Source organism: Chaetomium strumarium, assembly GCF_033439665.1.
Source record: "Chaetomium strumarium strain CBS 333.67 chromosome Unknown B0T15scaffold_4, whole genome shotgun sequence".
NCBI classification, from domain to species: domain Eukaryota; kingdom Fungi; phylum Ascomycota; class Sordariomycetes; order Sordariales; family Chaetomiaceae; genus Chaetomium; species Chaetomium strumarium.
The window spans coordinates 3,224,286-3,252,093 of NW_026944432.1; the positions used below are offsets into that span (position 1 = coordinate 3,224,286).

The 27,808-nt window shown below is 55.3% G+C and overlaps 6 protein-coding genes across 6 annotated transcripts; 2 read left to right on the top strand and 4 right to left on the bottom strand.

Annotated features, from left to right (window-relative positions):
• Window positions 1-1,370: 1,370 nt before the first annotated feature.
• On the bottom strand, window positions 1,371-2,797 carry B0T15DRAFT_216984 (uncharacterized protein). Its single transcript, XM_062862750.1, has 3 exons — window positions 2,151-2,797; window positions 1,618-2,090; window positions 1,371-1,554 (listed from the first exon to the last, which is right to left on the bottom strand). Exons 1-3 carry the CDS (start codon window positions 2,563-2,565, stop codon window positions 1,540-1,542), a joined length of 903 nt encoding a protein of 300 aa, XP_062721824.1. The 5' UTR covers window positions 2,566-2,797; the 3' UTR covers window positions 1,371-1,539.
• Window positions 2,798-5,031: 2,234 nt separating this feature from the next.
• On the bottom strand, window positions 5,032-9,324 carry B0T15DRAFT_435450 (uncharacterized protein). Its single transcript, XM_062865817.1, has 2 exons — window positions 8,897-9,324; window positions 5,032-8,837 (listed from the first exon to the last, which is right to left on the bottom strand). The coding sequence occupies exons 1-2, from the start codon at window positions 9,117-9,119 to the stop codon at window positions 5,323-5,325; spliced, it is 3,738 nt and encodes a 1,245-aa protein (XP_062721825.1). The 5' UTR covers window positions 9,120-9,324; the 3' UTR covers window positions 5,032-5,322.
• A 1,312-nt stretch (window positions 9,325-10,636) lies between these two features.
• On the bottom strand, window positions 10,637-13,891 carry B0T15DRAFT_217092 (uncharacterized protein). The gene is made up of 3 exons (XM_062862752.1): window positions 13,620-13,891; window positions 12,713-13,525; window positions 10,637-12,657 (listed from the first exon to the last, which is right to left on the bottom strand). Exons 2-3 carry the CDS (start codon window positions 13,431-13,433, stop codon window positions 10,772-10,774), a joined length of 2,607 nt encoding a protein of 868 aa, XP_062721826.1. The 5' UTR covers window positions 13,434-13,525; window positions 13,620-13,891; the 3' UTR covers window positions 10,637-10,771.
• Window positions 13,892-16,087: 2,196 nt separating this feature from the next.
• B0T15DRAFT_217097 (uncharacterized protein) lies at window positions 16,088-17,483 on the top strand. Its single transcript, XM_062862753.1, has 2 exons — window positions 16,088-16,947; window positions 17,012-17,483. The coding sequence occupies exons 1-2, from the start codon at window positions 16,179-16,181 to the stop codon at window positions 17,047-17,049; spliced, it is 807 nt and encodes a 268-aa protein (XP_062721827.1). The 5' UTR covers window positions 16,088-16,178; the 3' UTR covers window positions 17,050-17,483.
• An 860-nt stretch (window positions 17,484-18,343) lies between these two features.
• Window positions 18,344-22,353, bottom strand: B0T15DRAFT_503053 (uncharacterized protein). Its single transcript, XM_062867458.1, has 5 exons — window positions 22,062-22,353; window positions 21,971-21,993; window positions 20,071-20,455; window positions 19,602-20,013; window positions 18,344-19,523 (listed from the first exon to the last, which is right to left on the bottom strand). The coding sequence occupies exons 1-5, from the start codon at window positions 22,110-22,112 to the stop codon at window positions 18,652-18,654; spliced, it is 1,743 nt and encodes a 580-aa protein (XP_062721828.1). The 5' UTR covers window positions 22,113-22,353; the 3' UTR covers window positions 18,344-18,651.
• A 190-nt stretch (window positions 22,354-22,543) lies between these two features.
• B0T15DRAFT_417125 (uncharacterized protein) lies at window positions 22,544-24,668 on the top strand. The gene is made up of 2 exons (XM_062865484.1): window positions 22,544-24,126; window positions 24,219-24,668. The coding sequence occupies exons 1-2, from the start codon at window positions 22,963-22,965 to the stop codon at window positions 24,489-24,491; spliced, it is 1,437 nt and encodes a 478-aa protein (XP_062721829.1). The 5' UTR covers window positions 22,544-22,962; the 3' UTR covers window positions 24,492-24,668.
• Window positions 24,669-27,808: the final 3,140 nt, after the last annotated feature.

Consider the following 27,808-nt stretch of genomic DNA (forward strand, 5'->3'; position numbering starts at 1 on the left):
GGACTAAGGGCCGGAGGACCGTTGGTGCTGCCGATTGCTCACGAGTCCCCGACCTCTCCGCGCCAGACGAGGGTTTTGACCCGTTGGCGGCGAAGGGCACAGAGCATGAAGAGTCGCGGCGGCTTCGAGAATGCCACCGACCCAGGGACCGGCAGGCCAGGGTATGAGAGGCGTGAATGCTCGGAGGAAGCGTATATGTACTCCACAGACCTTGTGAAACAGGAAATCTACTACGGGACGGAGAAACTGAGGATGTAAACCTTCTGCTCTTGCCACTCCGATAGCGGGTGTTGCCCTCGCACAGAGAACATCAAGCTCTCATGGATATTCTACGCGCTGGACTCCCAGCAGTTGGCCGACAAGAGGAATAATGAGAGCAGTGGTCGCAGACATATGGGCGGCGGTCGATCCATGCCTCACAACCCCCGCATCGGCCGGTGGTGTCAGTGGTGAGATGCAAACAAGGACATAGCCACGCCGAGAGGCACCACCCCTTCAGAAAGCGGCTCATTACACCTGTTACCACGCTATGCTTCGTTCTTGTATGGACCCCATAAGTACCGGAAACTGAAGGACGTCGCCGTTGTCAAGCCTGACTTTACCTGTAGCTACGTCAACAAGGGCTACATCGATGTTGAACTTGACGATAGCGATGACGAGAGGGGTTGGAAGGGAAGGAGGATGATGGCCAGGGACGCGGGAACCATGCTACGTCCAACATTAAATTTTCATGTCTAGGACCAAATGAGAGACAGTGGGACTGGTCGATGATCTAGCGTCTCTCGGGGGCCATGTGCTGGTCAGCAACGATCATATCGGAGTCATTGGATATTGAAGCGAAGAGAACCACTCAGTAAATCAGCTTGTATTTCCATACTTCCACAAATCCCATTCTAAAGCCCGTAATCCCACATCTGCCGCCAAACCCGTGCCCGTCAGCGAAGCGAAGAGACAATGTCGTTGACTCGGAGGTACAAAACAAGCAGCCCTGTCGGGGTAGCGTCTGTCCTGGTATAGCACGCCCCTGTCCCAAGCCGCTTTCAACCGCCAGGTTCCCATCAAGCCGCCCACGACATCTTCTCACTTGCCTACCCACCTGACCCCTCCGAAATCACCAAGTGTGAAGGGACTCGAAATAGCGTGCATTGAAAAAGGCCGATAGTCTCCCCATTGATATTGCGACTCGCGTCCAAAGAAGGTGCAAGGCAGGACGGAACGGCGTCAGGCCCCAGGAGTTACTGGTCTAAAAGGTTGTAGATAGCAAAGAGGCGGGAGAGTGGGCAGCGTGGCTAGCCGGCTGGCAGGGGTCCCAAGGGGGATCTCACACCGAATTCCACATGTCCCGGCATGCCCCGCCAACCAGACAAACGAAAGAGAAGACGCCCCAGGTAGGTCCGTTCGCGCGATCGATCCACCACCGAGTGTGACAAGACTAGTGTAGAATATCCCGTCCCCCCCAATCCTTCCCCAAAACGCCGATTATGCTGATGTCAAAGTGAAATACAGGGCGAGTTCGTTTGTCGTTATCACTTGGGGTGATCACGCATTGGTGACCTGTAACACTTTTGTCAGCAAAACGTCCGACCGGGGAAACGAAACGCATCGGGAAATACATACGCGAAGGATCCTCCTGGAGTAGTCTTGGTTGTCGGCGATGCTGCCGTCGCTCATTCTCCTCTGTGCCATCACTGGGTCCAACCGGGAATCCGTCATGGACGTGCCGCTGCTGCTTCCCGGCGGCTTGCCAATGAAGGCGCTGACTGCCGCATTGCGTCGATGTTCCTCTTCAATCTCCTGGTTTCTCTTACGGCGCAAGTAGAAGAAGCCGCCGGCGACGGCGGCTGCGACCACTACGACCGCCACCACGACGCCTGCCACAATACCCCCAGTGTTCGTGCCGCCGCTTGGCTTTTTCTCAGCATCGGAGGTAGGGGTTGCTGTGACGACAACAGTTTCCCCGACCTTGGTCGCCGATTGGGTTGGTGACGAGGTGCTCGATGTGCTAGACTTGGTTGTGCTGGGGTCGTCTTTGTACTTGACCGCTAATGTAACGCCAGTATTATAGATGGTCCAGGTATCAATGCCGCCGCCTAACGTCCCACTGTCAGTGTGTTCTGCACCATGGTTGCGAGACGAACGCAGCCACTTACATGCATGGTCACCGAAACCCGGGCAGGGCACATTGCATTTGGAATCCTCTACTAGATCGTCCTTGGGCGGGTATGAATTCCCGCACCAGCATTGGTTTCCACCCGTTGAGCCCCCAACGGCAAAGCCCCCATGGTAGCAGGTATCGGTGGCACATATGCCGATGGTGTTGTACTTGATGGTTGTGTTGAAGACTAAATCGCCTGACGACTTGAAACAACCTTGCACTGTCGGACTATCGAGAACGGGAGGTGTGATCGGTTGTTGCTCCCCCTTTGGTACTGCACGAGCGACCCTGCCGACCCTGCCGACCCTGCCGACTTTGCCGTCGTGCAGTTCTATCGCCGGTACGAAAGGATCGGGCATTGCGTCGGCCAGGGCAGCGAGTGCCGCGGCCAGGAAAGTCACCGACTTCATTGTGGATGAATGCGATCGCACTCCTTTATTGGGGTTTCTGGAACGAGGTTGGGGATTCGGGGTGGTGCTGGCCCGAGATCCTGCGGTTGACTCGGCCTGTAATGCCTCGCACCGGGTCTTCTTTGCTGCCCGGTCGGTCGCCGATGTGGTCTCAGATTTGCGGTTTTACGCTGACCAGTGGCCCACAGAACCTGCCGAATGGGTCCCAAAGGCCAGACGTAAAACGATGGTTGAAGGGGCAAGTGTGTCCCCCAAGAAATCGAATTGAAGGTTGACTGAACGAGCGGTCGCGGTCGGTGATTGTTGCTTTGGTCTATGTGCGTCTCCCTGTTTCAGCGGACGGGGCTACAGTCGAGAGGACATTTCCTAGCTCCCGCAGCGTGCTGTTGGGCAATGGTGCAGGTTAGGAAAGGGAGCGAATACCTTTCCTCGAGTCGAAGGAAGGTGGAGTGAGGATACACACGATGGTCAAAGGAGCGACTGTGGAGGGAACGAAAGTGGTTTTGTTGCAAGGTCGAGATCTGGCGAGGAGAGAGATGCAGAGAACCCACACAAAGACCTCGTCCTTGTGCACAAGCCACAGGGGAAACGAAATTGCGCTGGAGACCTCGGGCCCGTCACGCTCGAACGGCCCCTGCGTTTTCCGCTGTTCCCCACCACACCAAGAAGCAAGGCACCACTTTGGCCAGCTCATATTGGGCTTAGCCTGGTGGAGCGGCCACACGGCCAGAGCGGCCAATGATACTGTGCGCTGTCGCCGAATAAATGATTGGCATCGTATGATTGGTCAAAGGCAACCAGTTGACGCGGAAAAATCTCAGGCACAAATTCAGGGGCGGCAGCCATCCGCCGATCACTGAAGAAGGCTGCGAAGTCTCGGAATCGTCCGTTCTGTTAGTGTCTGTCAACCGATGTGAAAAGGATCGTAAGGATTGAGCGTATTGTTTCTAGTGGACCTTATCAGTTATTATCCTCTGGAACTGGTGAGTAACTACAGCTTATCTGCCTTCTCAACAACAGAATCTGTGTATGCGCACCCCACCAGTTGTTCTGATTCCCGTCGTGATTCTTCAAGATTCGCCCAAGCAGCTGGCCTTAGTGTAAAGTTGCTTCCAATGCCGGATAAATTATTTTAATAACCATATCCTCGCCGGTAGATCTTTCTGGACTGCTGTTGAGAGCTGCGGACAGCACTGTTGCGAAAGAATCAACCTCGGGTTTTTGGACACCATACTGTAAGTTAGCTAGATATACAGCGCACTAGGTCCCGCGACATGAAACAAGAAACACGGGGACTGAGGGGAAATGCGGTGCATCCTCCGTCCTTCCTTTTTGGCGGTGTAACAACAAACTGAATTCGTAGTGTGTAGAGAGTATCAGATCGTCACGTCCTTGTGGCACACTGGCAAGCGCTTTTCGTTGTTTCTGACTCAACCGTCGCTCTTGTTGTGTCACGCATCCATGGTCAGGCGATGAGTGATTACGGTGGTGAACTGGATACGAAGCAGCACAGCACCTGCAGCTTGCAGCCCCGGAGATTCCGCGTCTGATCTTTTCGTGCCACGGCGGGGTGGCTGTATTCCTTGGAATCAACCAAATGGCAACGCTGCATGCAGCCATGCACAGCCTCCCGTCAGCGCCGAAGGGTAAACCACGCGAGCAGCCGTCCCGTCCCTGGCTTGGAAAAGCAAACGGATGATCCCAGCTTTGCTTTTACGATGGGTTTCCGGGTTTTGAAGTTCATGCCCAGCCCTGTAAAACAAAATAAGTCTCAGCAGCAGGCGTCGACACGTTTCTTCCCTACAATGCTCAGTGCTTACGTACAGTCTGTACCTAGTTCTTGGTTCGGTAAAACTTACCAAAACATGTTGCCAGTGTTGCTGTTTGTTACTTTAGTCGTTAGCACTACTAGTACCTACCTAGTTGATATTCGTCCACGCCTCATGTTTTCTTTCTACAACTACTTTGTCCGCTCTGTTCCTTTGGGCCTCAAAGTCCGCGGTTAGCCTTTGGAGCGAGCTGTGTGAACGCTCTCGGCTGGCTCACACAGATAGATAAGGGGAGGCTTCACAGTTCACCCTCGGTCTGCCAACACGTTCTGTGCTTGTTCCTGCGCCGGATATTGACCTGGTGTGAGAGTATCAGCAACTCTGTTGGTGTGACCACCATTTCACAAGATCCTAACATCCGATGGACGGAACTAGTACTTTGTGGTGGACACTGACCTGGTGACTCCTCGCTTTCCTCTGTTTGTGCTCCCTCAAGCCTTAATCAAAGCGCTTGAGTCATGTCTCATACAACACAAGTCCCAGTATTCAGGCTCACGTCTAGCCATGCCGCCTAACTGTGAGGGCGATCCTAGCTAGCGACCTGTTTAGCCCCAGTCAACGAACGAGATCATCGCTCTGTCCAAATCCCCCGAAAAAGTCAGCGCCGAATCCCATTCCGAGCTGTTCCTTCATTATTCCAAGAGTCTCGGTGGGCCTGGATACCTAGGATGGTTCTACCTACACCCAAAGCTGCTTCGTCATCACTAGCCTCAGAGAGGAGCTTGTGGGCGGTACAGTCAAGCAAGCTTCACAAAGGGACAGAGTCGTTCCAACCGAACGACATCCATAGCTACTAGAGAACGAATGGATTGATACCCCCACATATCGTATTCAACACATTGGTAGCCAGCAACAAATCAGAGCCGTATGCCCGGTACTGACTCCTTCCCTCCAGGGAGCGAAGGAAGAGTCAAACCTTCCTCGGCCCTCACTTCTTACCCTGAGCGCTGCCCTGATGATGTAGCTCCGACTCCTTGCACTCCATCCGGTGCTTCTTCCAATCCTTTTTCTGGCACTCGCTCGAGCAGTAGACCACCTCCAAGCATCGCAGGCACTTCTTCAGCCTCACCCCTTCCGTCTCCTCGGTCTTGCCGCAGTTCCTGCACGCCTTCATCTCCTCCCCTTCTTTCCACGCCTCGCCGCTGGCCACAGCTTTGGCCAGCGCCGGGTCGATCAGCTCCTCGACCAAGCGCGACGCAAACACGGGGCTGATGGCGACGCGCGTGACATACTTCGCCGCGGTCTCCCAGTCCGGCAGCGGGATGAACTCGTCTGGCAGTTGGCCCTGCCCGCAGCTGCATAGCACTTGCTTGCCATCCTCCAAGCTCAGCGGCACGCGCCCCTGGGTGGCGTACTCACAAGTCGCCGGGTCGTGATTCCACGTCCTGCACCGCTCGGCCAGCGCGGGCAGGCACTTCTTCCACAGGCGCAGCTCGGCGTCGTCCACTGTCAGCGTGCAGCATTCCAGCGTGCGCAGGATCAGCAGGAATGACTCGAGCTCCTTCGACTCGACTAGCTCCTTGGTCAGGGGCAGGACGGCCGCATCGAGCGCGACGCTGCCGTGGGCGCCGTCCAGCCGCACGGCGCTCACGAACAGCAGCATGTGGATCCCGCCGCGCTGCGGGTGGGTGAGCGCGAAGAGGCCGGTCTGGCCGCCCTGCAGGCCGGTGGCGAGCATGAAGATGGTGAAGAGGGATTCTTTGAAGTTGAGGCGGGCCGAGGAGGACAGGCCCGCGGGTTTGGTGCTGTTGGCCTCCGCCTGGGTCTGGACTCTCTCTCGCTGGCGACGCTCGTGGGAGGAGAATTGCAACGATGCGAGAGTCGTCAGGAAGCGCATGCGCGACTTGTCGTCGACGGCTAAGATGGGGAGGATATCGAGATTGATGTGGGGCATGTTGAGGGTAGCTGGGATCTTGGAGGGTTCGATAAGGGCCGTGGGGAACATGTGGTCGTCAAGAACGCGCGGCAGTGTGCTTGGCTTCGCGAGCGGCGCAATGAGCTCTATCCAGCCAGATGTCCGTGCAATGCGGCTTCTGATCCCATCTTCGAGGACGGGGACCGGGAAGGTCAAAGGCAGGACCAGAACTTGCTCGCCGAAAATGACGGCGATAGTGAAAGGGGACGACTGCCGCAGTTGGATCTTCGCCTTCTCAGCCAGCAGCTGTTTGCCTTGCTCTGAAGTGATGTTGAGGCGACCTGTGATCGTGGGTATCTCCCTGCTGTTTTCAAGGTCCAGAGTAAAGGTTGACTCTGACGACGTGATGCTTTCACCCAAGCTCCTGGACTTCTGTAGACCTCGCAACATACCCTCAGTGACGCTATGACCGGTTTGGTTTGGTAAGTGCTTCGTGAAAAAGACCAGTTCCTCGTTGAAACACGCAGCATCGAAGAAGTGGTCGGGCAGGATAGTCGCTGTTTCCTGCTCCTCGTTATCGGGGAAAACGGCCAACCTGCTCAGCCCGAGGGTTCCTCGGCTGTACATCTTCTGGGCAATTTCTGTCGGAGAATAGAAGGAAATGATCATGGAGGAAGTTCCATTCCAACCAGCCTTGTCTTCCAGTACTCGGACAGTAAAGCTGTCTTGATTGCGGGCGCCCTCTGTCTCGACAGAGCCGAAGGAAATCTGGATATTGTCGTGTAGCACTGACACCATCCTGTCAGTGACGATCCGTATGTGACCTACAAGCATGGCGCCGAGCGATGTTTCGAAGTCGTCGTCAGAAATTCCCGTGACTAGCGTCTGCCAATGTTCCCTCGGTACGACGACGGTGACGGCAACCATCCGTGGGGGGCTAGTCCAGTAAGTAAAGGGAGCCCGGAACTTATTCTTGCTCTCATCTGAGCCCTCAAATACCGACAGGTTGACTGGGATGGTTGGCGATTCGAGCATGAACGCCTGGAGGTGAGCCTGAAACGTGACACCAAGTTCCCCGTAAGGCCCCATGAAGATCCAGTCGCGCCCCACGAACCGTTCGCGGAGCTTGGCCAAATCTACACCGGCTTCGTCCCAAATAGTATTGAGGAAGGCAGCCACAGTCTCTGTGGTGTGCCGCAGCCGTGCCGGCCTTTGAAGCTCATGCAAGTTCGCGCTGATAGGGAACATCTCGTCGAAGTATCTCTGCGCCATATCGATCAGACCATCGAATGTGGCACGAAGCTTGGCGGGTTGCGGATGCTGTTCTCCCATGTGCTTCATCTGCTTCCAAGCAAAGCGGGAGCCAAAGGTTGAGCTGTTCGTTCCTATCGTCGCGCTCTTATCGGACCAGGCCATCAACTCTTCGTCGGCTCTTGAAACAGCCTTGGAGTTGGTCCAATACTCTGCAGGAACCAGCCCTAGCAAGATTGAACAAGCGGTGGTATCATGACAAAGCATACGGGTAAAGAGATCGTCGGCCCTAGGGTGCTTGACATCTTCGTGTTGGATGCCTTTCGTGTACAGCGTGGAGTACGGCGCTTCCTTTAACAAAGGAGCGGCTGAGACCAGCAGGTCCAAGATGGTGGTGTCATCCGAGAGGTTCGAAGTGTCGATGACATCGAACCGCTTGGGTGCTTTGCCATTCCCACCATACTCCGAGTCGGCAAGCTGCAGGACATCAAAGCCATACTTCCGACGGTACCATTGGGCACACGTTTCGCCGGTCTCCAAGTTGTACCGGAGGGTATAGCAGAAGGCAAAGCAGTCGGATACCGTAAAGCGGATAGTGATTGTTGGGGCACCAGCTGTGAAGGCCTCTATCCACTCATCGAACTGCATGAGAGCCGTTTCAAGCAGCCTGTCCTGCTTCCTGACATTGTCCTGCCCCTCTTCCTCCAGCCGAAGTGGGGATAGCTCGGTCAGTTTGGCGTGAGCGGCGGCAAGATGGAAACTGAGGAGCGGATTTGTCGGGTACTTAAGGGACAAAGGCTCCATGAGAGGGACCGCGAATATGGGGTTCGGAGTCATAGGTGTCTCATTCTTGCTGGGATCGGGAAGGGGTACAGAGCCGGTTAGGCCCGTAGACCAGTGCTGAATAGTAGTCGAGGCTAGCTCGTTGGCAATGTGCATGGCCAACGGGGCGCATGACCATGAAACATGCAGCTTGGAGGTGTGTTCTGTAAATAAGGTCTGAATACTCAGCCTTGCCCTGGATAGGTTGGACTGGAAGCGTTCCCGATATGAATTGTCCTGAGGAGTGCTAAAGCGGGCCGACACAGCATACTCGACCCAGATTTCACGCACCAGCGAGAGCGTGGCCTCGTCGCAGAAGCGCACCGTGGGTCCATAGCAGCTTGCATGCCAGTCACGAAGGGACTGAGAAAACCCAACGAGTTTCTTGGCCTGGTTGCAAACCAGCAACATCTCAGGTTCGCTGAGGTAAAAGTTGTAGTAGATGTTCCATAGCTGCTGTGCCGAGACATTCTCGTCGTCATCTAGGACGAGCGTGAGGAACAGTACATTCCGCGCTGGTCATTATTAGCGTCACATAGACCAACAACGACTAGGAGAGCTGCTGATATCTCACCAATCAAATGTTCATCAGTGTCACAAGCGGTGATATCGAGCTTGCGTTCCGGAAGTCCTTGCTCGAAAAAGGAAGTGTACAGAATATGACGGACATCACCGCAACCCAGCAATAGAATATCTGCATCGACTCCATGAGGCAGGTCTTCGGTCAGGCTTGTAGCCGGGCTGAAGCTGCCTACATGGAGCCTTCTGCCCGGGCTAAGTAAGTGGGGAGTGTGCATTTCCCTCCCTTTTCCAGAAATTTAGACACCGACCATAAAGAGTGCCAGTGAATCCCCTCTTGATCAATCTTTGCTTGATGATTCAGTCAGAAGCCCCTCGGAGCATTCATTTGCAACCAAGGATCATCGCAGAGGTAGATTGAGTGACGGTGATCGGGGGTATCAGTATAATCAGCCTAAGACGAGTACAGATCCCAAAGGTGTTGTTGCCAAGGGAATTTTCTGGAGGAGTCGTTTGGTCGGGTGAAGCTGGTGGGAAAGCACCGTGTTCCCATACAGTGTTTAACGGCCTCGCACGGTGCATTTTGTGGGTGTCACATAGCCTACATATCGTTGATGAGTAGTAGTAGTAGGAGTAACAGGTTATCTGTTGAATGTTGTCAATGACTATAAGAACAATGATTGTGCAAGTGAAACCGGTGGAGGTCGACATTAATGGTATCGTATGTCTTACCAACTTTGTGACCTTCATAATATCTGATGGGATTAGTCTGTAACTGCCATACTTGAGTACAGGAGAAAGTTGGTAGAGAGCAACTTCTCCACTGGGTACTGACTTGGAGACGGAAGATGGAGAGAAGGCCTTTTGGAAAGGATGGGAAATAACCAAAAAGGAGACGCAACTGCGAATCAAACATGTGGTCCTACAAAATCCACAGCAGGGTTGCGCACGCAGAGAGTGTTGGTCAATTTTTCTCAGCTTGACCACTACACCACGCAGAGATTCGTGGGAAGTGAGCAGTTCGGGGCGGGGGGTGCGTTGGAAGGAACACCCACCATGGGAACTTATATACCCGTTTCTTTAATGTTGCCTGTACACATAGGCACAGGAGCTGCCTCTCCCTCTCTCTCCCCCATCAGCGGGAAGGCTCCAGCGCGGGGGCAGGAGAAAGAAGAGACAGGGACGACTGGGAAGAGATTGCAGAATTGGCAAGGGTTCTAGGAAGAACAGAGCGGATAATCGGGGCTTGGACGATGTGATGGGCGGGCTGGAGGCGGTTAGCCCCATAGTGAGCAGTTGGCACCACGTCATGATTTATCCAAGTTCATCTGTGCCGTCTCCCAGCAGGTATTGGCAAGAGGGATTGGGAAGCTGCCATGTTGTGTCCCAAAATACGAAGAATATCTCAATAGTCCCGCCACCCTCGCTGTCCAAGATCACTGTCCATAGAGCCAAGAAATGCAAGAGTACAAAGGAAACCCTCCAAGGCCATACCCCTGAGCCACTGCCCATTATGACCCGTGGGCCATTAACCACCACCGTGACAAAGGAAAAGAGTAGCTCGTCCCTGGTCTTACACTGCCAAAACAAAAGAAGCACGGTAGTGAGTACACGGTATCCCACCTCCTCAAACCATTCCTTCATAACAAAACATAGGTAGCAGTGGTGGCCGGATTCCCCCTCCCCCAGCTTCTTGCATGGAGGATGGAGGGAATGTGCTCCCCGCAGAAAACGCGGTTCGGATTTGTTGCCGAAACCACCCTAAAAGAACAAAAGACCCGGAACCCAACTCTTAGGAGATCTATCCCAATGCCAGCAATTCAAGAACAGAGACTGCCCCAAAAAGCCAGCAACCCAAAGCCATCACTGACACACGCAAGAAGCCCCCTACCCCGATCAAACGTACCACCTTTCTTACCCAGGCTGTTGACTACGCAGGCCCAAAGTAGAGATCATCCCCACTCATATTCGACATGTTTGTAAACATGCTGACAGGATCAAACTCGTCCTCGCTCGTAAATTTCTCGAACTTGCCGCTCCCCACAGCCAACATCAGCGACCCATGGTCCAGCGAGACCAATCCGTCGTCTGAAAACTGGAGGAAGGAGAGGTCATCGCTCTCCGCCAGACCAGGAACCATGACGCTGCCGGACAGCGGGGTTGCGGAGCTCTCCTGCAACGAGGAAGACGAGGAGGACGATGATGACAAGGAGGATGAGGTGGAGGAAGAGGATGAGGAGGCGGCTAGGTTGGCGGCTGCTGTTGTGCCTAATCCGATGATGCTCGCCTCTGAACTCATGCTGGTGTTGTTGGCATCGCTGTTGAGCTCGAAGAAGCGCGCGCTGGTGCCTGTGGGCGGCGGGGAGCCTGTTGAGGAGAGGCCCGGCGGGCTGCAGGGACCGTGGGTGTAGTGGCTTGCCGTGCTCTTGGCAGGGGACGGTGGTGCGTTGTGGTGGTTGTGGTAGGGCTCGCTTTTTACGTGCGGAAGGATGGTGTTGCCGCCGACGACGGAGGCGTGCGAGGTGTGGGATGTGTGGCTGTAGTCGCTCGTGGCGGACGGGGACATGGCGCTGAAGCTGCCACTGAGGGTAGACGGCATGGGCGCGCTTGAGACCCCTAGGTTGGTTGGGTCCATGGTTGCTGCATTTGACATAGACAGCAGGGCTGTCTCTGTGATTCCGGGGAACTGATCGTCTTCGAGCAGGCCGTCGAAGTCGTTGCGGGGAGAATTTGCAGCCGAGCTGCAGGTGTCCGAGTATCCGGACTGACTGCTGGCTGAGCAGGCTTCGGCTTCCGTGAGCTTGTTCTTGCGCCTTGTCCGCTCGGCCTTCTCTTTGCGCTCCTCCATCTCTGGTCGGATCTTTTTGGGTCTGCCTCTCTTCGCCACTTTTCGCACGACCCCGTCCACCGCGCCGATGCACATGCCTCGCTGTCGGTGGCGTGTGAGGGCATCGTGCCTGGCAAAGCTCTGGCCGCACTGGCACGGGTAGGGCTTGATGCCTGTGTGGATCTTGGCATGTCGCTTCAGATCGTGTTGACGAACGAAGCACTTTTTGCATGTTGGGCACTGGTACTGCCTGTCGTTGAGGTGTGTCTGGACATGGCTCTTGATGTTCTCCTTGCGACCGAAGGGTTTGTTGCAGTTCTCATAGAGACACACCCACTTACCCGTTGTTGGGTCAGGTCCCTGGATGAAAGCAGCGATATCCTCAAGCGTCACCCCGGTTTCTGTCCTGGTCTCTTCAATGTTGATATCGGCGATACTCGCGGCACTCGTCATCGAAGCAATCGAATCCGCTCGACGATGCGGTGAACAGCGACGAGAGGGCATTTTACTGGCCGGAGAGGACCCGCCAGGAAGATGAGTGGTGCTCGAGGAGGCGAAATCGATCGGAGGTTGCAAATTGGGCCTAAGCTCGAAAGCTCCCCGAGGTACAAGGTCGGGCGTCCCAGACCGCACCGGCGAAGGCATGGCTTGCATCTCCGGCGGGCAAGTTGGGAAGCTCTCAAAGCTGCTCTCAATCTTCTTGAACTCAGCGCTGATCTTGCGCATGTCCATGAAGTCCGGCGTCGATGGTACGTGGCTTGTCATGGCCATGGGGATGCTGCCTGTGCGGGGAGGCGTCGTCGCCATGGCCTCCGCTTGCTGGCGGAAGTCTTGGAAGATGCCGGAGTTTCGATTGCTGGGCCTCTTGCGGATAGGCTTGAGAGTTTCCTCCATCGACTCATCGTAACCTTCTGAGAACCTGCTCGGTACTTGAACGGAGTCTGGCTCTTGCTTTATCGGTGTCTGGACCGGCGTTTGAGTGAAGTAACCTGCGTTGTCATCAGCACAGCAAACCAAGAGAGAGCTCTGATTCTGAGTTCATACCAATCCCAGTCTGACTGTTAGGCGTACACGGCCTCTGTAACGACGGGGAACCGGGTCCATTGTCTAGGGCCTCGAACTTGGCAACCTTGTCCAGAATCCCGTTGCTTATACGTCGGGACCCTCGTCGTGAGTGGTTGCTCGCTGTCTCGCCATCCGATATCCACCCTTGGGATGCTCCAGCTGGGCTGGAGTCTGGGAAGTTCATGAAGCTTGGTGTGGAGAGCGCACTATCGGCGCCAAAGTAGTCCATGCCAAAAGATCCCGAGTACAAGTCTAGTGAAAGACCGTGAATGTTGTCTGTTGGTCCTTGCGCGGCTTCCGTCGCGAACTGTCGGCCCGGGAACGTGACCTGAGGCGACATGAGGAAGGCGTCGCTTTCCTGTTGCGTGAAAATGGGCAGGCTGGGGCCCGGGCGCGCTGTGCGTTGCTGCTGCGCTTCTCGCAGTACATGCTGTGGCGTCGTTGGTGTTCCTGGGTTGGTTCCCGACATACTTACCGCTGGGTAGCTCGGTCGCGGGGTAATGGGCCTCGGTGTCGAGCCGGGTTGTTGTCCTCGCGTGTCCAGGCTGAGGCCTCGTCGGTGGGACGTGTGCGGTCGCTGTTGGAAGCTGGGCAAGGGTGCGATCTTCACTGCCTCAAAGGCCGATGGCGTCGAGTTTTGCCGCCGATGTTGGCGTTGCCGCGAGTGAAGCCCGCTCATGTTGGGTGGATTGGACAGCATTGATAAAGCAGAGCTGAGTTCGGAGGATGGGCCCGTTGTCGTCGATGTGCGGCTGCCGCACGAAAAATGCGCTGGTAGATATGGTTCCGAGACTGCACCATCACCCGTATCAGTCAGTCCAGCGCCATGTCAGTTCGTTCTGTCGATGCGACAGCGTCGAAGCTGTTCGTTCCGGAGGGAGCATACCTCACGCAACACGAGCCAGGTGGCCGGGCGATAGGAGTCGTGTTGTTGTGCTCAGTCGGGCAAACTGTGTGCAAACGACTGATAGATATTGCTGGTGAATGAATGCAGGCCTGACTTGATCGAGATCCTCTGACTAGCAGATGTGATCCCTAAGTATGAAGATGGCGATGTAGCAGTCGACCGCGAGTAACGATCGTTGTTGAACACCGAAAAGCGGGCTAACTTAACAGGGGACTCCAACAAAGGAATGGGGGATAGTTATGATGGTGTTCCGCTGGGATGCAGAAGATCATGAAGTTCAACCCTAATCCGATGTTGTTTACTTGCACCCATCTGCGCCGTTGTCTAGGCAACCTCGCTGATGCCGGCGCCTAATTGGCCCACGCAGATTGGGACCTTGTTCCTGAGATCGGGACCCACTTTGATGTCATCGAATCACCCTCGACCTCGGTTTGCGCCCCACCCATGTGCCTGGTTTCGGCTGTTTCCGAAGCTCCCTGGATATCCACGGGTGGAATGCACCATCAATGCAGGGCCTGCCACCTGTCCGCTGTCCGCTCGCCTGCCTATTCACGTCAAGCACACTGTGCCTCTAGTTGATGGAAATTTCCTCACTGTTTAGTCACCCATTCAAATGGATCGCGTCGCTGTCGCACCAATGAGGCATGACCAGAGTCTCATACCCTGACTTCCGAAAGGTGGCAGGTCTTTCGCGCCTCGGGTTGTGATAATAGTGCGGTCAGCACTTTCGGGCTTGGTCTTCCTTGGAGCTGCAGTCGATGGTCCGAGCCCAGACTGCCGAATACAGCCCGCTTACTCTGGATCGGCTTTGACGGAAAGGCGGCCGGGCAACTAGGTGGACGATCCTTGTTACCCAAGCGTCGACTTTCGGTTGGATCCACGTTTGTATCCCCTGGAAGCCACGAATTCCAAGCGGGGCCAAACGGTTCATGTATTGTTGTCAGGTACTGACACTGTTCTTGCCGTATTGTTGCGCCGAGATAGGCCGGGCGACCTTTTTCCACATGACGCATAAGCTGGGGGCCATCCAATCTCTGACCCAATTTTCGAGCTATTAGTGAGACTGGCTTCCGTAAGATGACGCCGGGATCATGTCTACCGTATACACGGTACTGCGACTGCGCTCACCGATAGTACAATCTCCTTCCGAACCCGGATGTTGTTGTGCTTGACGACGTTCGGTAGGCCGGCGGGAATCCTCCGGTCCGGCCGCGGCATGAGCACCAAGATATTGTAGTGAAGCACGGGGGCCGGGAGCTTGTCTCCGCTCTTGTGCTCGACTTCCCTACCGGAGAAGTGGGCCTGGCCTCCCGGGGGGGGGGGTGGGGGGGCAGAGTTATCAGAGGATTCGAGGCTGGCTTCACACTTCCTCCTGAGACTTTTTATCTAGTCAGAACTGCCTTCCGACGTAAAACACATCGTCCCACCCCATCTCCCTAACCATGGAGAAGGAGTTCACGTCTGCACGAACCGGTACCAAGCCCTCAAACACGAGTCGTTTGGGGGCGACAAGGTACCTAGGTACTCATGACCATCGCTTGTGAGCTTTTGAGCCATAGCAACAACAAAAGCTCCATGCTCAAGCCGCAAAATAGGAAATCAGCGGATTGCGTACGAAAGCAGCACGAACATCTCCACCAACATCATCCCTGGACATCAGAGCCAGGGCTACCGATGCGAGACACTCGACTGGGTACTAGACTGAGGCTTCTTGACTCCCAGAGGAGCGTCTCAGTCGATCTGAAGAATATGCCGAGGGAATCTATCTGGTTCAATGGCGCATTGTCCACAAGGCTCTGCGTGATACATTGTGCTGGAGGATATGTAGAGGGAGAAGAACGACTTTGAAGGCGTGGTAGAAGTTGTCAAGGGCACTCCGGTCGGGGAATCCGACTCCTGGCGCCGACATCGCTTGATCAAAGGCCGATTCCCCTTCGTCGTAACCTTCTTTACAGGCCGCATCCGGCACTTGCAGCTACCCAATCGGGCGGGGCGTACCTGCAGGCGCATGACAGGATGCTGTGTGACTACCTAGGTACCTACCTACGGTCACTGCGAGCCGTTTGCCTCAGCTGATACCAGAAAAGGTGGTAAGATACTTCGTTCAACTTAGGCCCTCATGGGGCTGGCGATGGAGCTGAATGCCACAAACAGCAGGAACATTGAGATGGCTGGCGTGCAAGCACCCGCGCAGACACCCCGGCTTGCTTCCCGGACTCAAAGTAGGGGGATCCCGCTGCCCGGTCGGCCCTTCCCCTTCCAACTCCGAATGGACCGGACCACCGAACACTGAAAGTACAACCGGCTCCCAAACTGCTCCTGCCTTTCGGGGTCGGATGAAGCGATGCAAGGTCATTTGGACTCATAGCCTTCCCGATGCTGCAATAAAGACTTACTCATTCCAAACTTCTTGCCCACCACGCCGTGTCGTTTTTGCGCCGTCAAACCATCAACCACTGTCCACTGAGTATCGGACGCACTCCGAATTACTCCAGCTACACATCATACCAGAACTCTCTCCTTCGATTTAACGTCAAGATGGTTCTCGCTGTTCCCACCGCCAGCCTCGAGGGCAAGGTTGCACTGGTGACCGGAGCAGGCCGCGGCATCGGCAGGGGCGTGGCCCTCGAGCTCGCCCGCCGCGGTGCCTCAGTGGTCGTCAATTACGTTTCGTCCGCCGGCCCTGCGCAGGAGGTGGTCAAGGAAATCGAATCCTACAAGAACGGCGCCGGCGCCATCGCAATCCAAGCCGACGTTTCCAAGGTGTCCGAAATCAACCGGCTCTTCGCTGAGGCCAAGCAAGCTTTTGGCCGGCTCGACATCGTCATGTCCAACAGTGGCACCGAGTCATGGGACAAGACAGAGGAGGTGACCGAGGAGAAGTACGACCACGTTTTCAACCTCAACGCGCGCGCCCAGTTCTTTGTCGGTCAGGCCGCCTTTAAGAACCTGGAGCAGAACGGCCGGCTCATCCTCATGACGAGCATTGCGGCCGGACTGATGGGCGTCAAGAACCACGCGCTGTACAACGCTAGCAAGATGGCGGTGATCGGTATGGTCAAGGCTTTTGCTACCGACTTTGGCGTGAAGGGAATCACCGTCAATGGTGTGGCGCCTGGTGGCATCAAGAGCGACATGTTCACGCAGAACGCCTGGCACTACATCCCCGGAGGCACCCCCGACATTCCGGCCGAGAAAATTGAGCAGCTGATGGCGGAGCACTGCCCGCTTGGCCGCTGCGCCGTGCCTGAAGATGTGGCTCGTGTGGTCGCCTTTCTGGCGAGTGAGGATGGTGGTTGGGTCAATGGTAAGTTTGCGCCCTATGGGTGGATAATCGGACTCGGTGTGGCATGTGCTGACGTTCGCAACAGGACAGGTGATCACTATCTCGGGCGGTTCATCTCAGTAATCAAGGACAAACGAGGCAGCCATGACCACTCCTTTATTTGGCAGGAAAACACTAGGGACGGGTGAGGATGGAGTTCGGAACAAAATAAGCCAAGACTACCTAACCTTTGAGCCGGAGTTCGAGGATGCGACTGACACATGGTAATGCATGTTCTGGGGCCCCCAGGTTTCTTTACGGGGTATGCGGTTCATCCTAAGGCATCTCAAGTTTGACAATCCCTGGTCCCTTGTGTGTACTGTTAAAACATTGCATCCTGAACGACACAGAGCAGATCGACTTGAATCTATGCTTCACAGCTGAAAGCAGATGGTTGACAACGGAGTAGTGCCCTGTATCTAAATCTGAACGTCGCTCTCAGCCTTTAGTCCATCAGATCATAATGTTGATAGGCTCGCCTAGACCCGACAAGCATGCAGCAGACAAAAGGAAAGATGGTGTCACTTTGAAGCCATCACGGAACTTGGTTGAGTTTCCAGATGAGAAAACTCCCGTTGAAGTGCTTATACGTGACGCTTGCTCCATACCAATACCATCCTGTACTGTTGTCCTATGGACTTCCATTCTTACCAACTCTTTGTTGAGGTCTGCGCAGAATTCTGTGAGTTCCTTTCTCTGATAGATCCCACCGTACGTTGCTGACAGGAGAACACATACGGACCGGAGGTTCCTGAGCCATTGCGACGGGGCATGCGTCGAATATATGCAGACATGACTTGCTGGAGGGGGACTGTGGTGCCGGAACGACCAGGAACGAGAGAGCAGCGTTTATGGCAGATAGTTAGACATCACGAAGCGATGATTAGGTTCTTGCGACCTTTCTATGGGTTTGCGGATGCAATCTTCGTCGCTGGGAAATCGGTAGTTTGTTGCACTGGGGTCAGCGCATTGTTGTGGTGGTGGGCAGCCTGAAAAGGAGGCACTGCGTATGTGGTACAAGTACACGTTGGGAGGGTTCTTCTCCCTCTTCTGCATCAGATTCCCATTGTTGTTGCCGGGGACGGAATTAACCAATTGGTCAGCCTCGGTGCGGTGAAGACCATTAGTAAACGGCCCCAGAATAAGCTAGTCCGTGGAAAGCTATCCACCTATCATTAGAGAATGGAGGATGGCGAGAGTTATGGATTCATATAAACCTCAGCCATCTGCGTCTTTCGTCAACTCCGGTCCAGCCTTGGTCTCAGAGTGCCAGCCAGGACACGAAGATGCAGAGTAAGGTGACTAGGATGGCCTCAGTCGCGGACACCGAGGGAGTGATGGGGCCACCCAAAAGGCACCATGAACACGGCAACCGAGCTACTGTGAGATGCTGGCCACTTCTAAGTTGAGTTACCCATTATTACAGTACTTATCACCAGAACAAGCTAACAAGCAATAGCCAAACAATCCAGGTTTTGTTCCTCCCGGCAACACAATCTTGTTCCCAAAATGAGACGAACTCCATCCAACAACCGACCGAACCCAATAGGTATTACCGGCTTACGCTGAAGCCAAGAGCTTTTCCTTTTGCTTTTCCAAAAGCCCCTTGTAAGTAGTGTCTGCCCTACTAGATCCAATCTGCATTCCCAACTCTCTGTTCCCTGTCCCTGGTATTAATCCATTAATTTACTTTACCCTCTGCTTCCTCCTCACAGTCCCCATCCGCTCGAGCAACCCGAGGTCCCACCACCCCTCAATGAAACCCCACACAGTCCTCCGTTTCTTTCCCGACGGCGTGACAGGGCTCGGGCTCGGGGGGGCACTATTGTTGTTGTTGTTGTTGTCGACGATGGTCGCTGTCACGGACTGCACCGCGGGACTGAGCACCTCCTTGAAACCAGTGTTCTTTTCGGCCGCCGGCGGGTGGATAACTACGATGGGCGGGGGAACCGGCTTTTTCTTATTGTTGTTGTTGTTGGTGGTGGTGGTGGATCGGAAGGATTTGGTCAGGCTGCGCGACATGATCCCCAGTCCCTCGAACCCGACGCGGAGGGGAGAGAGGGGTGAGCGGGGGAGTTGGATGGGGATTCGTTTGTGTTCGTCCGGTATGGCGTCCTCGATCGCTGAGTTGCGGGACGGTGGAGATCCTGGCCTCAGCACCGGAGGGGGAGAGGAGGTGTTGCGGGGGGCCGACGAGGGTAGGGGAAGCGGAGGCGCACGGGAGAGTAGAGGCGAGATGCCGTCTTCTTCTCGCTTGTTTTCGTCATTTGTATTGTCGTCGGTTGGCGAGGCCGGGATGGGTGGCATCCGGGCAGCACGAGCACTTGTGCGCCGTGGAGGCGGGGGACGAAGGCCGCGCAGCTGCGGGGGGCTTCCGGTGTCGAGCTGTGGATCGCTGTAGGTGGAAGAAGACGCGTCCGAGTCGGAACTGAGTCGGGGCGGGGTGAGGCGAGGGTTGGGAGGGAGGCCAACACGGGCGGCGGCGACGGCGGCGCGCGGGGCGCCCCGGGCGCGGTCTCGGATGGGCGCCTGCGGGGGAGGCGGGAAATATGGAGGGGCTGCGGCAGGCCTGTTCCATGGCTCCTGCTTTGGCATCTCAATGCGGCTGCCCCCGAAGGCGCCCGCGCGTCCCTAACCCTCGATATCCTTCGGGACAGCCCCGCGGCGGATGCGGTGCCACAGGCCAACGCAGACGAGGCCGGAGAAGGCGAAGAGCACGCACAGCGCGATTGACAGGCCCCAGACGGCTTTGATCTCGTAGCAGGTTGGCTGGTCCAGCGTGACGAAGGTGAGGTAAGACAGCGTCCTGGTGATGATGCTCGTTCGGACTGGGTAGCCGACGGACGCAAAGAACGCAGTGGACGTGAAGTTGGACGAGACTGGGAGTACCTTGCAGTTGAGCATCGACAGGGGCTTGCCAACGAGCGAGGCCACGACGATGGAGGCGATGAGAAGCAAGCCGTCGAGGATGCCAGTCAGGAGCAGCGGGAGCATGCTGTCATAGTAGAGAATGTAGGTGATCACGACATAGACCACCGCTGTCACCGCCTGGCAACTTGTTAGGCGAGCTGCTCAACCGCAAGAGGATCAGGGGTGGGCGCATACCACTGTGAGAGTGCCAATGAGCTCCGAGGGAGGGTTGTGCTCAGCAGCAGCGACCTCGTTGATGAAGTTGGCGCAGAGCCCAATGACAGCAATCAGCGACGCGAATTGGCATGCCCGCATGATACTGAAGGTCACGCCCATGGCGCCGAGCTGCGGTGCCTGGAACCGCATCTTCAGGGCTTGGCTCGACTCGAAGTCGGTGACTAGCTGAAGGGAAGGCCGCTCTTTGCTCGCTGTACGCAGGGGGAACTTCGGTTTCGGGAAGGGCGCTGTCGGCGGCGGCGGGAAGGAAGCGTTGGCGGAAATGTTGGGCAACGGGTAAGGGGTCGTTGGGGATAGCGTGGTCTGCTTCACACCGGATGGCGTGAAGGGTTGGAGATTGGAGCTGGGGACAGATCAACTACCGTGAAAGACCAAAACCAGGAACTGTTGTTGCTGTTGGGCGAGAATTTCAGAAAACTAGGAAACCCTGAGATAAGTAGACAAGGAAATCCGTAAGGAGACCGTAAGTTCGTTATGACCCAGATAAGGAACCTGTCAACCCAAGGAAAGATGAGACGAGGGACCCAGAAGAGAGGAAAGATAAAGAAACGAGAACTAGGGAAAAAGAAAAAGACCTAGGAAAAGGACTTTGGAAGATGTTGCTTTGGTGAGACCCTCTCGAGAATAAGTCCTTAGGACATCGTCTGCCCTTAAGTAAACAACTGCCACGGGTCCAGACCGTCCAGGACTTGTTTAACCTGACCTCGGTGACGGGCCCAGATCCATGGTCCGGCCATCTCGACATCCATGATCGTTGAATTGTCGACGACTCAAGTCACTCAACCACGCCATTCAACCCATGCACTCTCAACCTCAAACAAGCGCGTCCCGCCCGTGGCGCCTAAGCTTCTATGCGCATCATGGTCCCACATCATGGTCGATTGCACGACAGTGCGTGGAAGCTTTGCACAAGCTCAGCTCCAATTGCTATTTTCGCTCTCGGTAGCTGGCAGCCATGGGTAAACACAAAACGATGGCAGCTCTCAGTAGCCGCCCCGCGCGCCAATCGGATCGCCCAACTCTCCGCCGACCGGGTATCGCAGGTGGGTCGGGTGTCCCCACCTCCCTCAGCGGCTGTTGAAGATGATGCGCGACCAACCAGATCCGAGATCGCCTTGAGATCGATCGATGATCGATCCAAGAAGCTGCTGTGGGCTCGGGCGGTGACAGGTGGGAGGTGGTTGATTGGATGTGCGAGGGAGAGAGATGGAACGGGGCATTAGCTTGGGGAATTAAAGGATGAGTTTGTCCAAGCTGCGAAGGATGGTGTTTTTCCCTGCTGTGATTGTCAGGACATGGGTAGCTTACCCGTGTTTGTAGTGCTTGAGGCAGAGCTTGGTCAGTGGAATAGGCCCTGGGGCCACGGCTGAGCGTCCCGGTGGGAAACCACATGGCCAGAGCGCGGTCTCTACTATAGAATTGGCGTCTAACCAACATGTAAACATACAGTAAAATCGTTTGGCCCTGAAGCGGTCGGATCGGTATGTATTGTACAGGACCTCCGTAAGTTACCTCGCGTTCGGTACGGTTCACCGCAGCTGGGCGTCTTGCTTCCGTGTTATTGTGACAGTTACAGGCATATTGTGTGTGTGGGTGTGTGTGTGTGTGTGTGTGTGTGTGTGTGTGTGTGTGTGTGTGTGTGTATGTGTGTGTATACGTGTATAGTAGGCACGCAATGGAAACGTACTGACGGGTGTGATTACCCCCAGAACGGAGCTTGCGCGGTGTCATACTTCGTCCTAACCCATTGAAGGATTGTATCATGACCGGGACGGATGTAATGACGTACGGAATCGAAACTAGAACACAAGAGAGAGAACAAACTCCTGAATCGGAAGCAAGACAAGAGACGACAAACAGAACGAACGAGGGCGGAAGACCCTGGAAAGGGGTTAGTATAGCCGACCGATACTCTTGCTTGGGTGATGAGCGAGCGTCAAGCAACATACCCGAGGGTTAGAAACGCCCAGCTTCTGCCAGATCCAATACGCACGGTCCATCTGTGCATTCCGTACATGGTGAAGGCAGAAGGCCGTCTCGCTTGAGGAGTTCAGAAAGTAGATCGCTGCGGTTAATCAAGTGGCCGCCCGAGGAGAATTCCCAGTGCGAGGGCGATGGGAAGCTGTACTTTTTCCGGCCCGACGAAGCCGTCGCCCTCCTCGGCACGCAACTGTCGGGAGAGAGGAATGGCAGATTCAAGCCTTACTTCTTTACTGCTACTCCGTATCACCCTATCAACGGATCTCCGCAACGGTGCAAATAATTGAAATGCCAGGTCACACGAACACAAGAACGAATCGGAAAATGATGCTCTATCTGTACTACCTAACTAATATGGATGGCGTGCTTGATTGCCCAGTCCTTAGTAGCTTGGCGGTAGCATTCTAACAGAGAGACCCTCCACTTCAATGGCAGTTCAAATCCGATGCTTCTTAAATTGGATGCCGATGCGGCTCCTCGGCAAAGGTGATCAACGTCGGTCCCCGCATCTTCAGTGCAACAATAGCAGGAACTTACACCGGGAAAGGGAAGTGCTAAGAACAGAACTCTTGGCAAAGCCAGTTCCAAACCCCAACATCGTGGTCTCTGAATGTTCCATGCTACCAAACTCTGCTTGACCTCCTTGTTTTGGCAGGCGTTGAGGACTCGGCGCTGGGCGAGATATGCCCCAAGAACTCTCGCAATGGCACTTTCGGATGTGACTAATAGATCGGGTTGTTGTGGTCGGCTGACGTACATACATACATACCAGGTACAAATACTCGGTCAGTCACAGGCCGGTGCTGAGGATGAGGGGATGATTTGGCAGTCTGAATCTTCCGTCCGTCTACTCCGTCTACCATTGCCAACATGAAGATCAACACGCTCGCCTCCTTGACGGCCATCCTGGCGGCTTCGGCGGCGGCAGCAGACTCTGCCGCCGCCTCTGCTCAGTCTGCTGCTTCCGGGAAGATGGAGAAAGTCATGGAGATCAAGACCAAGCAGTGGGACGCCGCCAGGGCCAGAGGTCTTTTTGGCGGCTCTGCCTTGTACCGCAAGATCACATCCAAGAAGACCTGCAAAAAGGGCAAGGCCGGTAGTGGGAATGACGCGTATGCCTGCAACAATGTCGACCTTCACGGTTTCCTCAGCCACGAAGACCTCGGTTCCGCCACCAAGGCCGGCAACGACGTTTGGGGGTGGACGTCACCGGGGGGCCGTGAATTCGGCATTGTCGGTCAGACAGACGGCGTCGGCTTCGTCGAGGTCATGAAGAACGGCAACCTCGAGTATCTCGGACGTCTCGACACCCAGACCACGCCGACCAGCTGGCGGGACATCAAAGTGATCGGACATCACGCCTACATTGGCTCCGAGGCAGACGGCCACGGGCTGCAGATCTTTGATCTCAACAAGCTGCTCGATGTCAAGCCCTGGTGGAACCCCGTCTTCTGGACCCCAAAGACCTTCAGCAAGGAGAAGGACATCACCTTGTTCTCGGGCTTTGGCGCCTCCCACAACATCGTCGCCCACGCCGAGACCAACATGATCTATGCCGTGGGCGGCCGGTCGGGAGCCAACGCGCGCAACACCACCTGCGCCGGCGGCATGTTCATGGTCGACGTGTCCAACCCGGAGAAGCCCGTCTCGCCGGGCTGCATCGCCCAAGACGGCTACGTGCACGACGCGCAATGCGTCATCTACAAGGGCCCGACCGACAAGTACCTGGGCCGCGAGATCTGCTTCAACTACAACGAGGACACGCTGACCATCATGGACGTGACCGACAAGGCCAGCCCGGCCATCGTGTCGCGCACGCCCTACGTCGGCTTCGCCTACACCCACCAGGGATGGCTTGTCGACGACTCCATGACCTTCCTGCTTCTCGACGACGAGCTGGACGAGATGGAGGGCACCGATCCCGGCAGCGACGGCCACACCACCACCTACATCTTCAACATCACCAACCTCGAGGCGCCCGTCAACACGGGCCACTACAAGAGCCCCGCCAAGTCCATCGACCACAACCAATATGTGAGTCACACCCCCTCCCTCCAGTCCAGGCAGACAGATATCTGCGTGCTTCCACAATCAGGGATTTGATCTAACAGCATCTGCGCGCTCAGGTTGTCAACGGCCTTACCTACCAGGCCAACTACGGCTCCGGGCTGCGCATCGTCGACGTGTCGGGCGTGGAGCTCGACCCGACCGGCGGCAACTTCGCCGAGGTCGGCTTCTTCGACTGTCACCCGGAGGACGATGACGTCAACGGCGTGGTCGAGTTTCTGGGCACCTGGTCGGTCTACCCGTATTTCAAGTCCGGCTACATCCTTCTCAACTCGATCGAGCGGGGCATCTTCTCGCTCAAGTATACGGGGCGGAAGGCGAAGTATCTTTAGTAGGAGTACCTAATATGGGGCATCTTTGAATGTGGGCGTAATAAAGGCTCGCCGGGAACGCCGCTCCCTGTCTTGGATGTACATAGAAGGAGAGAATGAGATTCCCAGATCATCTGGTACAATCAGAGTGACGTAGGATGTTGACGATGGAGTAAATCTGAGAGTATTATGCTCACGGCAATTGAAGTCTGTGAACTGTGAATGAGAGAATCAGTGAATGAGACGATCAGTGAATGAGACGATCAGTAAATGCGAGATGAAGAGAAGTGAAGTGATGAAGAGAGGTGAAGTGATGAAGAGAAGTGGGACTTCCACACCGCCGGTCTGCGCTCTACGGATGCCTCGCAAAATGCTACATGCACGAATCCCGGTTCGACGAAGTCGGCAAGATTCTTGATGAAATTGTTGATGAGAAGCTCAAGAACGCTGTCAGAAGCACGTTGGATGCGGCTACTTCTTGGGCGTGGTCCGCTGAGAGTCTGGATGACTACGGAAGGACCGTCTTCGAACGGCTTCCTCGTTTTCATGCCCAATTGTACGTCGAATGCAGGCCTGCCATGCTATATGCCGCCTTGTTGCTAACTACAAGGCAGTCCAGGACTGAGGTGGCAGAATATTACCCAATTGGCCACGACACAGCAGACTCTCTGTATGACCAGGACTTGGTGATGGCTGGTCCAACGACCGACTCGCTATCCATGATGTTCTGCGGCAGTGGTGATGCCCGCAGTGTCTACACGACCCTATTTACCCTCTGGTTCACGGTGGATAGGAAGCGAGGGCGGATCTGCAAAGATATCCACATAACGATCCTTGATCTCAAGCCGGCAGCCATAGCCCGGACCCTCCTCATTTTCGAGATGATGTTCGCATACGCCCTTATGAAGACCAAGAAATCCCCAGGCCTTCAAGACGCGCCGGCGATGATGGCGTACTTGTATGCCGGGCAGGTCATCCCGTCTGCCGTGAACAAGAAACTGCAGGTTCACATTACCGCGCTGCTTGCTCGCCTGGAGACGGACGAACAGCTGTTTAACTGGCTGCTTGTGCCGGCCTCGGCTCGGAAAGAGGTCGCGCATGTCCTCAGACAGTGGCAGAACCCCCTCGACGCCAACTACTACCGCACCCCGACCGTCAGACGCGCAGTCTCGAAAAGGATGCGGGCGGACAAAACGAAGGCGCTGATGATGGTTGGCCATAATGGGCCAGTTTAGCGCCCTGGAAGGTTGTGAAGCTGACCGGAAATCCTTTGACGCACTGGGCGTCCTGCTTCCCTCTGAAGGTTTTGCCACGCGTCACGGCCCCCCGCTTGTTAATCTTATGCAGCGATACAAGACCGGCTAAGACGACGCGAAGAAGCAGTTAGCCGGGCACATTGATACATCCTGGGTTACTAATTGGACACTAATCGACTTCGACTTTGTCGAAGCCGAGCAGTCGTGCAATTCTTTCAAACGTTATGCTGACCCATGCATCAGCGATTACATAGGAGGGCTCCTCACCGCGGCGATGTACGGACGCCCGCTACTGCGCGAAGACAAGCCATCCAACCTGAGATTCGTAAATCTGCTGAATCCACCATTCTTCCGATCCCACGAGGACTTCTAGGCCGAATACATTCTGATGTACGACAAGAAGCAGATTGCGGATCACTTCTCTCTTGTCCGAAGGCCAGCCGAGATGAACGAGGAGGAGCTACTCATGCGCGAGCTCGGAGCACCGCCTCACATGGAACGCGTAACACAGTTCATGGCCGAAGGCTACATCATCTGGGAGCGACGTCCCACTAAGAAGCTTCAGCATGACGGGGGCATGCTGCCCCGTCCCGCCCTGGAGAAGTGGCTGTATGCACTGTTCCTCAACAACTGTCTTCCCTATCGCCGCAGCTTCAGCGACAGACCGGTCTACTCTCCCCTCAACACGACCGCTTTCTTGCGTTTCGTCTCCCACCTGGCAGAGATTGGTTATCCGGCCCACTGGCTGTCCGGAGTCCTTTCCGCCCTTTGCGACGGAGTCATCACAACTACTGCTCGCCTTCCCAAGGGTGAGGTAACCGTTCCCGAGCACGTCGATGCTACCCACCCCGCGCTGGACATGGTCGCCGCCCCATGGAGAGCCGAGTTCACCACTCTGCTCAGCATCTGGAGCCGGCTGCTGCCGTTCGGGCTTGTCATCTCGTCACCGGCTGCCTTGGTCCCCCACGCAGAGATTGCCGATTTCTCCGGCGCGTTCCCGGCCTTCCACGGGGAAGTCTATTTGGAATACAATCTATATCATTCGAGTCCTTATTTACAAGGGCATCTTCTAGCATTATGCTCGACCGAGCCGCAGACACTACACTTCGGCTGCGTACACTTTTGCGCCTTTAGCCCAGTCGTCTCCGATAGCCCCGCCTCTCCTTCTTCGACCTCTTGAGGTCGCTGGCCGCATTGGGCACCCTGACGCGCCGAGGTACTATCCATTCCTTCTCCAATTGTAATAGCCCCTCCAGTTTTGAGGAAGGCTCGGCGTTGCGTACGTTTTCGCTTTTGTCGAGTATTCTCTGCTCGGAGCCGCGAGTTCTCTTCATACAAGAGAACAGCGTTATGCATAGCCATTTAACACCCTTTGACAATCTTTTGAAAGGTCCTATCCATTGGGCTTGTCCCATTTCTACGCCGCCTCTGGAGGTTGTCGAGGTCAGTAGTATTCGACGGAGTCTTGAGAGGGAGCGTCGAGCTCGGTTGGTCAAGGGCGGGTGTAGGGCTCGGTGTTCGTACTTTGACCTTAAGCCGAGCAAGCACTCACTCGGATCAATGGAACAAGCCCTGTTGCGGCAAAACCACTTCTAATATTTTGCAAGCTGAATGTCTTCGTATGCGTCTCGAGAAAGAGCTCAAGGAATATTGGCTTATCAATATAATGAACGCCGAGTGTTATCTTCGCTTTGACCAAGTCGCCGTATGTCCGTTTGAGGACCGAGAAGCAACTGACATCGAGGGGCTGATAAAGGTGCGATGAATGCGGCGGCATACACTCGATAAGTATCGAGTTCTCCTTACAGAACTTGTCCAACTCTGGCGTCATATAGCTTCCATGGCCATCGAGTATAAGGAGACGGTACCGGCCGACTATTCGGTTTCGCGTTGAGGTAGTTTCGAGGCACCGTAGGATTTATCTCCATGTACCGTAGCCCACTCATTTGCACCATACATAGCCCTAACCCTAACCAGTTTTGCCGCCCCAAGACCATACCGGGCCCACCAGACCCTCTCTCCCTCATGACAGAATAATTGATCCACCAAAAACCTGATTTTGGTGGCCCCACCTCAACACCA

Excerpts from the sequence above, each read along its gene's own strand:
- B0T15DRAFT_216984 (XM_062862750.1), bottom strand. The coding sequence starts at position 2,565 with ATGAAGTCGGTGACTTTCCTGGCCGCGGCACTCGCTGCCCTGGCCGAC. Across the intron at positions 2,091-2,150 it reads GGGTTTCGGTGACCATGCAT|GCGGCGGCATTGATACCTGG; the intron begins GTAAGTGGCTGC and ends GTGGGACGTTAG.
- B0T15DRAFT_435450 (XM_062865817.1), bottom strand. The coding sequence starts at position 9,119 with ATGCACACTCCCCACTTACTTAGCCCGGGCAGAAGGCTCCATGTAGGC. Across the intron at positions 8,838-8,896 it reads CACTGATGAACATTTGATTG|CGCGGAATGTACTGTTCCTC; the intron begins GTGAGATATCAG and ends AATAATGACCAG.
- B0T15DRAFT_217092 (XM_062862752.1), bottom strand. The coding sequence starts at position 13,433 with ATGCTGTCCAATCCACCCAACATGAGCGGGCTTCACTCGCGGCAACGC. Across the intron at positions 12,658-12,712 it reads TAACAGTCAGACTGGGATTG|GTTACTTCACTCAAACGCCG; the intron begins GTATGAACTCAG and ends ATGACAACGCAG.
- B0T15DRAFT_217097 (XM_062862753.1), top strand. The coding sequence starts at position 16,179 with ATGGTTCTCGCTGTTCCCACCGCCAGCCTCGAGGGCAAGGTTGCACTG. Across the intron at positions 16,948-17,011 it reads GGATGGTGGTTGGGTCAATG|GACAGGTGATCACTATCTCG; the intron begins GTAAGTTTGCGC and ends CGTTCGCAACAG.
- B0T15DRAFT_503053 (XM_062867458.1), bottom strand. The coding sequence starts at position 22,112 with ATGGACCGTGCGTATTGGATCTGGCAGAAGCTGGGCGTTTCTAACCCT. Across the intron at positions 20,456-21,970 it reads CTTCCGCCCTCGTTCGTTCT|CTCCAATCTCCAACCCTTCA; the intron begins GTTTGTCGTCTC and ends ATCTGTCCCCAG. Across the intron at positions 19,524-19,601 it reads TGTCCCGAAGGATATCGAGG|CCCCTCCATATTTCCCGCCT; the intron begins GTTAGGGACGCG and ends GGCCTGCCGCAG.
- B0T15DRAFT_417125 (XM_062865484.1), top strand. The coding sequence starts at position 22,963 with ATGAAGATCAACACGCTCGCCTCCTTGACGGCCATCCTGGCGGCTTCG. Across the intron at positions 24,127-24,218 it reads CCATCGACCACAACCAATAT|GTTGTCAACGGCCTTACCTA; the intron begins GTGAGTCACACC and ends CTGCGCGCTCAG.